We start from the raw sequence: 10,678 nt of genomic DNA on the forward strand, positions 1-10,678 counted from the left end.
ATGAATGTCTTGGCAAGAAGAAATGACAGAGACATATCACTTAAAAACGCCATCAACTGAATTCTAGAAAATGAAGCTCTTATGAATATGACGTTCATCCGGTGAGTAATGAAAGAGACGCGACTCAGGTGACCCTGGTAAAAAGAAAAGAGACGTAAAGACAAAAGAACGCCGGCGTGTACCGCAATTTCTTTTGGGTTTTCCCACCATGGGGCATAAAAACAATGCGACTGCCATCAAGATGAAATAAACAACAACAACTACGTTCATAATAAACAGAGGAAAAATGAGATTGCATCTACTTTTCAAGACCGGAAATTCTGATGATCCCCTACAATTTTTTTTCGGACTTTGGAATAACAAGCTAACGAATATTTTCGCCATACGTTCCCTTTCCTCCGATAAAAATCACATCCCACCCTTTTGGCAAAGAAGTTTTCGATACTTATCGCAAATTAAGAAGAGAATGGTGGGGACTTGCAGTGTAAAAGTGTTCAAATGCTACCCTGATGTTTGTAATGAGATTATCTACTCTACCGTCATGTGATTATTCAAATTCAAAGTCAAGCCACGTCCGTAATACAAGCTCATCAACTTAGCTCAATGACCAAGCAATCAAAAGTCGCTTGTTTTCCTTGAAGTTAGGGCAACTAGAAGCAATGACTGGAAATACCGAAATCAACTGGTGGCTGGCAGAAAACCTTTAATCGAAAAAGTAAAAAAACGGCCAAAATCTTTCAAGAGAAATGCACCTTAATGAATCACCCAACGTTTAAGCAATTTTTGTTGGATGGTTTGATTGTCGGTGTCGAGAGTTCGGTATTACGCCAAGAGTTTTGGCTGCTGAATGCCGAGCACCTGATGGAATATTTCACAGTAACGCGTGCTAGAGGGAAGATGCATTTAGCCCTTGGCGCACCTGTAATTGGAAGCCGTCAAAAAGTCCACACAATCGAGAAGAGTCAAAACAGACATACTAGTAAACTATCTGAATTTCCCCTTTGAAAAAAATAATGAAGAATAATCAAAATTAACGAGTTTCTGTGTAGTGTAGCCCATGGCTTCTTTCGCCATCGCTGGTTGCATGAAACATCATCAAGAACACACTTTACATCTCTTCTTTTAGCGTGTGGAACCAATATTTTTTCAAACGACTTACAGCTCCTGACAGGCCACAACACCTTTGAAAAATGATTTAAAACTCACAAAATTTTGGGGAGGGGGTGAACGACCGAAAGTGGACAAGACGCAGTGATACAGCCGGTCGAGTTTTGTTGATTTGGGTCCAGGAAAAAGAACGCAAAGCATATTGATGGATCTTGTTTCGCAAAAGGATGACGTGGGAAATACCATTTGTCTTTCATTTTTTGGCACATCTCACCTCGATCAACGAATGGCCAGCAACAGATAGATGGAGACGGACACTGCAGATTGATTGTTTCATGGGATGCAGATTATTCAGATCACGCCAAGAAAGAAAAGCACAACACAGGAGAAACGCGATTGGACAGGAAATTGTTCTAAAATTGAGCCGCGGAATTCAAAACAGAATCAAGAATTTCTCCAACAACTTTACACCTGAATATTATACAAGTTGCCTAATGGATTTAGTTCCCCTGTGTAAAGGATGACAAAAAATTCAAGACGATGAGGAAAGATTTAACTTTTAGGATTTCTTATTTGTTTGAGCTGAGAAAGGAAGAAAAAAAATGCCAACGAATCCTTTCACTCTGACCAGACGTGATGGGGGTTAATGAGTAGGAGGGCCAACATTTCTGGTTCTGCTATCGACAAAATGTATTCGACTCACCGTAGTCTGACAAGGAAGATTGTTTTAATTTTCTACAGTTTAATCATAAGAAACAAAGTAACAATAAAAAATGTTTGTCACTTTATTTTTTTTATTTTTGAATAAAGATGCTGGAACACGTGACTAACACACATTCCCTATTTCATTCAACCACAATTTTCCATTAAAAAACAAAAAAACAACAAGCACACAGAGACTTGGCAGATGAGAGCAGTCATTGATTGATCGCTTGCTGATTTCGTCCTGCTTGAACGGTTTCAACATCATTTCTTTCTTTTTATTTTTCGCCCAGTCGAAATGTTAACACATTTTAATTCCAACGTGTTTCCCGATTCAAGTCGCGCCCCCCGACAAAAAGAATCGACCAATAAACCGGTCATTGCTTGGCCGATGGAGCTGCGCAGCATTTCTAGGCGTTCGTTTTCGGAGCGCACTTCAGTTGCTATCGCAACCGATACAAAGTCAAGTTCAAAGTCATGTACCTCTTTGAGCTCTCCTATCAGCCGATTACGCAAACATTTTACATTTTTTCTTACTTTCTTTTTTCTTTCAAAATTCCCTCTTTCAACATCGTGCATTAAGATGCACCATAGTTTGTTTCCTTTGTCTTCTGCTTTTTTTTCGTATCTTTTTATTTCTTAGTTATTCAGGGCTTTCTTGTAATAGACAAAAGGGGAAAAAAAAGTAGAATCAAGGACAACAGAACTAGAGGGACAACGCGATGAATAGAATGAAGGACGATGCCATCCATTCATGCAAAGATGCAAAACCTTTTATGTTTTCGTGTGTTTGGTGGACCATTGTGTTGGGTACTCGGCAGTGCGTGACGTGCGCACGAGGAAAGAGAAGAGTCACCTTTTCATCAATACCGTACGTTTACATGATTGCCGTCTCTACAGAGAATAGAAGAGACAAACCCTTTTTTGTCCAATATTTTACCTTCACGCTCCAGTTGCTCTTTTGTCACGATCGTTCCTTCTCCCTTTTTCTTGACATTCAAAGATTGGAGCATCAAAGATGAAAAGATGGTCCAGCTTTCAATGCCAGATTGACGAATCACTACACGGCCGCACATATCCGTTCGCCTAGTCTCTTTTGTCTCATCGACGTCCCTTATTTACTCGTTAGTTCGTGAATTACCGAAAGATAAAAAGTAATGTAAACGAAGCCAACTGATGGCTTAATGATTTCAAATATCTAAACAACAAAGGGCTCTGAAATCCTGTGACAAAAAGGTGACGACAGAGATTGTCTGATACAAAAAAATTCATTACCAAAAGCGATCACCCGTAAAATGAACAAACATCCGTATATCGACAACATCGATACGTCAAACGTTGGCCGGGGGTACACACGAAGCATCAGATAGAAAGAAATGTCTGGGAACTCTCCCTTTTTTAGACTGTCGTGATGACGCATGCAAAATATTTTCAAAAATCAGAAGACACTTTTTTCTTCCTTGAAAGAAAGTGACAGCAAATGGCTCCGGAAACACGCCGGAGTACGGAGCATTTCTTCCGCGAAAAAAGAAGAGAGGGGATCTTCAAAAAGAAAAGGAAAGACGATAAAGAAAAATGCACGTGTTTGCCATTCACTTTCATACACGAAATAAAACAAGTTAAAGAAGCTGTAAAAGTAGAAGTGTACCAGACATTGCGCGATATTCCACTCAAAGTAACACCGAAACATAATGTCACAGTAGAGCAGGCGCCACGACAAAACTGCGAGTAAAAAGAGGGGAGGGAAAATCAAAATGAAACCCCATAGAATGGAACCCAGTGATTCTTAAAAGGTTCGGGTTATGCCATACTGCAAAGAAATTCCAACGGAAATAAATTGCCAGTCACCGTATTGGTCTCCATAAGTCACAGCTAAAAGAGCACCTAATGTTGAGTTATGCTACTTAAACGGTTCGGTCTAATTGATCGTAAAAGAAAACTGAAATCACACGAAACATTGATGAAAGAATAATTGCGCGAGAAGCAAAACAACAAGCTCATCCGTGACAGACATCAGAAAACGTTAAAGTTGAATTGGGATCGGGTGGCAATTCTTTCCCCCCTCGCATCCTCCCCTATTTACCTCATTTACTTTGGTCATTTGATGCTCTACAAACACAGAGACACATCCAGACCTTCTTTCATCAATGAGAAATTCGAATGAGTCAGTATCGGAGGACAAAAGGGCATAATAACGCCCAAACAAAATGCCTAAAACGTGTACGTTTTAATTCTAGCGCAAGTGACGTGACCAAAAGAAAACTTTTTTCTGCTTTCAATGTTGTTTTTATGAAAAGACAAAGAAAAAATGGTACAGTACTTCGGAAATGTTGGCTCACATTTCCACAAATCTCACGATAGACTAAACATCACGACAATTGGACTCTGGTACGTTTCAGTGGTACTATTTTATTCCAGTTTCATTCTGGAATAAAATCGCTGGAAGGATATTCATTAAACGAGTTTTACCGAGTTTTACTTTCTATCAAGGTTTCTCTTGTTGTTACGGGATCACCAGCGAGACAAACTTTGAGCGACAAATCTTTAAAAAATAAAAAAAGCACAAACATCTGTTTCTCGCTGACAACCATTCCGCTTTCCAATGAAAATTTGAATAAAATATTAGGTGTGTCCTTGCTTGTCTTTTCGTGGTGAGACCGCAGTGGGGAAAAGCTGATGACATTTAGCGGTTTGATAGATTCAAAAGAAAAAGAAAGAAATAAAGAACCTAATCCCCGAAAACAAAACAAAAAACAAACACTCAAAAAAGAGAGAAGAAAAAAAAAGAAAAGAAAAATGAACTGCGCTGCTTGCAAGTTGAGGTGACCAATGTCATTCAGATTTTCTTTCCCCCTTCCTCGCCTACTAGCCGTCAGTATTTTACATTATACTATGCACCACACTAGGCATCAGGGCTAGGCGACAGTTTATCTGTAGACAGTTGTAAAAGCCTTTGGGTTGGAAGTGGAAGGCACTAAAGGCCACAGATGCAGGAAAATGTACACAAGAGATGGATGAGTGCATGCCTGGATGGATAGAAGAAGAAAAAAGACTTGTGAGCGTTCCAGAATTGGGCAAGATGGCTATCAGCAGCAGCGGAGGACAACCCATACGTATGGAAGCCTCTATAACTTGCCCGAGAATCGCTTGCTCTTAAAAGCTTTTTCCCCATTTTCTTGTCTTCTCGTTTTGATTCTTCTCCCCCCCACCCCAAACATCTTCCACCAGAATACCGGCTTCTTTTTGTTTTTATTGACAAGACGCCAGGACGGATATATGGTAGACAGGAGGCACCGGTCCTAACTCCGCACTATCCCACTCGTCTTCTTCTTTTGTCTTGGTCCTTTTTACTTCCTATTCTCAGTGTATCCATCCTACTCTTTTGAACTTGATTTCTATACGACATGCGGATGTTAACGCCACCCCTGGAAAGTGGCTGTCTGATGACTCCGGGCACCATCACGAATCCATTCAAAACCCTGGGATGAGAACCTCTAACAGAAGCCAAATAAGCCAAAACGCACAGAGGGATAGTGGTGACTGGTGATAGCCATCAGCAAGTTTAAAACAAAAAGATTCGCTGCGATTTACGAAAACTTGGACGTCGCTATTTGACTTCGTCGTTAACTTCCCACTCCGCTAAACGACTTTTTTTTTTCAAATTTAATAATCTTCACACCGAGAAAAAAGGCCCTCTACCTTCTAGTGAAATGGGAGGGAGCGGGAAAGGACAGGTACGACATTCATGCAACGGCAAAATACAATGGAATTCATTCGGTCGGAAGTCCACGTTAAAATCCTCAAAATTCGTTTTTTCTTTTACAAAAATAACTGGATAAAAATGACAAAAAGTCGAGTGAGGATATCTGTTTGATATTCTCATGCCAAGATATAGAAACCCAATCTACCATGACTGAAGAAAAACCTAATTATTGATGGAGACATTGGAATACCGAAAACAAAAACAAAGGCGGGATAAATATTGGAAGATAAAAGAGAATATGCTTCGAAAAATGATGTTGATCCCCCTCCAAAAAGGTTTGGTATTGATTAGGTGAACGTCGTTAAGTATCAGAATCAAGCCACATAACTGGATTAGTTGGTGTCACTCATTATTCAAAGAATGACATGGAAAAAAAAAAGGAAAATATCCACAACAGATTGAAAGCTTATCAGTGGTTCGAGTTTACCTCCCGCGAGGACAAGCAGCAATGACCAAGAAAGGCTGCGCCCGTTGCATTAAGTCTTTTGATGGTTCGATCTATGGAAACTCTCACCGCCAACCAACCGATATGATATAAGGTCGCTGACATACTTTGGCTTTAAACACTAAAAGCCCACATATGTCTTAGAAGATGGCCATTATTGGGACATGTCAATAAAAAATTTTCCACTGAAAACCAGGGGGAAAATTTTTTAATGGAAAACTAAACTGGAAAACTGGTTTGTACCTTCTACTAAAATTAAAATTTTTCCCCCTAAAAATTCAAACAGTAATTCTGTAAAGGTGACAAAGGGAAATAGGCAGTATTTCCAAAGAAAATATTATCGAAGAAAAACGTACCGAACTCACAATGCACCCCCAAATTCTATTCTCATTAAATGGTCGCCTCGAATTGAAAATGGCAAAACACACAGCGGAAATGTAAGGAAAAAGTCACCTACCTTGTTTATTCCTCCAGTCACCAGCAGCAGCCATCTGCGACGTTGATTCATCCGTCGATGCCCGGAGAAAAATGGCGCCTATGACTTAACGAGAAAATAATTGATCGTCATTATTTTGATTATGAATTAAAAAACAAAAGGCAAAAAAGTTTGTTATTAACTAAATTGTGTACGTATTTTTGCTGTTGTTCAAATTCACAGTATAAGAAATAGAGTCATGAACATCTCACTCACGAAAGTAAAAGAAACAAATGAGCAATTTGCGCCATGGTCGTTACGACGTGCGAATCGCCGTGGCCGAATTAGGGGATGAAAACAAAAGATGCCACGAAGGGGTGGGAACAAAGGGGAGGAAATTGCGATGTTGACGGATGGGACTATTTAGGACGCAATAATTTTCGACATGTTTCTTCTCGTCTAAAAAGGTAAATTGGGCACACAAAAAAAGCACTTTCTTTGACATAGTCATGTGATCGTCTTACGAAAATTGTAAGTAGTTACTGAACTTGAAAGTTTCAACGGGGAGGCACAAGAGTGTTTGCAGTGTAATAATACAGCTGTGTGTATCAGGAAGCCCCATCTGACGTGTCATAAACACTCGTCAATATTTGACAGCCGTTGGACTTAATGACAAAAATTCCAACGACACGCGACTCTTCTCGATTGGCCATCAAACAATTAATGGACAATCCATAGAGATAACAATCAAGTGTGACTGGGATAAAAAAAAAAGTTAGGGCTTGTGACTCAGCATAGCAGATGAATAAACAAATGAAAGAGGGGAAGCATCGAATTGTGTGGAACTGTTGCCACCAGGTGCCTGACTGCTATTTTACTTTTGTAAATATCATATGGTTTTGTTCCGAACGCGGTAAATACGTTACAATACGTGGTCAACCGGCTTTTGAACGTCAACGCTCTTCCGAACTCAATAGGAACGTAAAAACTAACCGATTTTTTCTACTGTTTCATCGTACAATGGGAAGCAATATTTGATGGATTTTCTTCCGTTAAATCAATGAATTATTTATCCAGAAATTCAATCACTTTCGTATCATAAAGAATCATCCCAAAAATTGAATGACGAATGAATCAACTGGCCACACAGTTTAATTTTACCACTACAGATGGCGCAATTTTCCTTTCCTCATCTGTCACGATTTTTGGATTTTCTGTTGCGTTTTTTGCTTTTACTTACAACAAAGATGCAATAATTAAAGTGCAAAAAAACGAGAAAGAAAAGATCAAGAAAAAAAGGGAAGCCAATCCATAAATGAAAAATTCAATTGATCAAACGCAAAAGAGGAAGTTTTGGAAAATCTTAGAGAACGATGATTTATAAATCCCCGATATCATTTTTTACTACTAATTTGATTCTCAGAACTCTCATTGCAAAGCAATCGCCTAACATTCAAGCAAAAGCCGACTAACATTCTCGAGTACCAGGGGCGTAGGAGGGGGGATTTATTCGCGCTATATTGGATTACAAACAGCCAGGGCCCTTTTCAAATGATGGATGGGGGGTGGAACGTAAGACCAGCGTTTGACTTCCAATTGCTATGGTGGCAAAGTGCAATATGATGAAGTAGTCTCGTGTATACTACAGTGGGCTCTACTTCCAGCGTCCATCCATCACATACTCAAAACGCTCATCACTACATAAGGCCTACTATTGCTCCAGGACTGACGGATCGATGACGGATTGTTATGTTCGCGCGCCGCTATCAAATATTCAAATAAGGGAATCAATGTTTTCGTCCCGTGCAAGCGCCTAGTCAAAGCAATGTCAGCAATATTGCAGACACACACAGATGGAAGACTTCCGATATTCTGGAATACCAAAAATGACCTATGTCAGCTTCGGTTGGCTTCTGCAAACATTCTGAAAGCAGACGAAATGGCCTGCTGACTTTTAACTACGCATGAGACCGCAAACATATGGTTTGTTTAACTACGAAAAGGTAGCACCCAAGAGGGTGTTCTGTCAAACAAAGGTTAAGCAGAGGCACAAAGGGAGGGAAACGACTAACTAGGCTAAAGATAACAAACTTCAACTGACTAAATACAGTTACATATTTAGACTAGGTGACAGGGTGGTCACTCAAGAGGAGACTAAACAGTTGAACAGGCAGACAAGTACAATCGCCACATTCGATCGTAGGATTGTTTCAGTTGCACTACACAAGATAACGATTTTAAAAAATTGAAAGGGAAAAAGAGACAAATGAAAATGCCAAGCTGTACGGATGTTTAGCATCAACGAATCATACAAAAATACTCTACATTTGACAGCAGTTTGAATTTTGATAATCCCAACGGCACGCGACTCCTGTCTGTTTGTCATAACAGAATTTAAGGTAGGCGCATTCGAGAGAGATAACAATCAAGTGTGACTGGGGTCGAGCAATATGTGAATCATCAAACGCAGTTGAATCAACAAAAGACTAAAAAAGCGTTCAATTGTGACCAGGTGTTTGGCGCCATGAGCGTTTTATTTTGTGTTTACATTAAAAATAATGGCGATTGTTCCTCTACGTGAAGCAAATGTAAACCTGTTTCCTGTGGCTTTCACCTATCGCAATCGCTTTACAAACTGCGTATAGGTGGAAGTCAAACAACAAAATGTGGGTCGTTGTTTTAATCAATCACGTGCGGCTGAAAACGTTTTTAATAGAACCGGATCGGCAAAAAACAAAATTCTAAAAAAGGCGTTTGAAAGTTTCGGTAATTTGGACAAAAGTGAAGGATGCTGCGAGACATTTTTCTCCCCACAATTAGCTTGCCTGGGCTAGCATTCTTTTCTCTCCCACAGAGAGGGAAAAAGGAAAATTTAGAAAGTCGTTAGTGTCTGCCATTTTTCTCTCTCCCCTCGTTTGTTCGACACACATACACACAGCCTCAAACATAATATTGGCGATGTCAAGATCAACTTACACCAACAGCCGTCTCGTGTTTGGCTTTTGGAATGACGAGTCAATACATAGCCAATCTAGACTTCATTTCTAATTGAGGCATTAAACTGGTTTTGCCAAAATAGAAAAACAGGGATGGAAAATCAACGCCATTTTCGAAAAGCATCGAGACAAATGGACGCTCGTAGTGTCCTACTTTTTTTGGTTCCTACACATGAAAATGTTTTCAAATAAATCAGCACCTACCTCAGACATCGACGTTGGTGCCGCCTAATCGAAAGGGTTGATTGAATAATCTGCAGGATGCATGATGGCTTCGATATGTGAAGATTAGGCCACATTGTGAACCACATTTTGAGCAGCAAAAGAGTCAATTGTCGTGGATAGATTTAACCCATTTCGTCCGTAAATGATAACAGGTACAGTACAGCAAACACACAATAAAATGTTAGTGAAACATGCTAAAACATTGATATGGTTTCGTTTTCATTTAGTTTTCATTCTTCGGAATCGTCAGAGTTCAGAATCAGCATTCGTAGGTCGTGGTCTTGAACTAAATGGTCGATTACTGACACATCACGTGAGGTTGGTTAAACCCCCGCAAGGTGGCAGCAGCAATAAAGTGATTTCCTCCTCTTAATTCAAACAGGTCTAACTTGTTCCATGACGTGCTGATGTATTAAACTGGTAAATCTGATAAGATTCAAAATTTGAGAGCAACCATGCCCGTCAGAAAAGTGGAAACCCAAATTGTTTTTTTTGGTTGTCTAAAGTAACTGGATAAAAATGTAGGGCAAACAAAGCAGAGGCCATTGCAAATTCCAGTTACTTGTTTTTTCTCTCCTCCCCCCAAAAAAAAAATGACAAATAGAAAAATATGTTGATAACTGAAACTAAATTTATTCTCCCGTATGCTCGAACAGTTTTGGCTGAAAGAAATTTGAAAAAAAGTAACTGTTCACGACCAGAGGGATCAACGAGCCATTGGAAAAGAAAAGATGGCACACCAGACGGGTAGATTGCAATTGTGTTTTCGTTGACTAACGCCATCAATTCTCAGACGTAATTCCATGAGTGGCAAGCATCAACGATAAAAAAGGAATGGAAGAGTTCAGTTCATTGAACTATTTTCAGGATTTTTCGGATGAAACAGTATCCCTAAACATGCTCAAATCAGTTTGAATTCATTTAGACGAAACGTTGTTTCTTACCTTATGGTAAAAATCAGGGCGAGTGTACAATACCACCAGCAAAGTAAAAGAAACCTATTTCAATAGCATGTTTTACTGATT

The 10,678-nt window shown here is 39.6% G+C and overlaps 1 protein-coding gene and 1 long non-coding RNA gene across 5 annotated transcripts in view; one reads left to right on the plus strand and one right to left on the minus strand.

The window, feature by feature from the left end:
- Nucleotides 1-9,771, minus strand: part of LOC116935047 (netrin receptor UNC5C) — a 57,269-nt gene extending 47,498 nt beyond the window's left edge. For 2 of the 4 annotated variants that reach the window (XM_045177841.1, XM_045177838.1), the window contains exons 1-2: nucleotides 9,633-9,771; nucleotides 6,475-6,558 (exon numbers count right to left, since the gene is read on the minus strand). In XM_045177841.1, the coding sequence (XP_045033776.1) occupies nucleotides 6,475-6,525 (51 nt within the window). In that variant the 5' untranslated portion in view covers nucleotides 6,526-6,558; nucleotides 9,633-9,771. Of the gene's footprint in view, nucleotides 1-6,474; nucleotides 6,559-6,635; nucleotides 6,714-9,632 lie in introns of those variants that run through there. The other 2 variants (XM_045177839.1, XM_045177840.1) reach the window with 2 other exon arrangements.
- On the plus strand, nucleotides 9,669-10,476 carry LOC123475287. Its single transcript, XR_006650290.1, has 2 exons — nucleotides 9,669-9,805; nucleotides 9,881-10,476. It is a non-coding gene; the product is annotated as an uncharacterized LOC123475287 (long non-coding RNA).
- The last annotated feature ends 202 nt before the right edge of the window (nucleotides 10,477-10,678 follow it).

This window comes from Daphnia magna, linkage group LG8 (assembly GCF_020631705.1).
Source record: "Daphnia magna isolate NIES linkage group LG8, ASM2063170v1.1, whole genome shotgun sequence".
Lineage (NCBI taxonomy): Eukaryota > Metazoa > Arthropoda > Branchiopoda > Diplostraca > Daphniidae > Daphnia > Daphnia magna.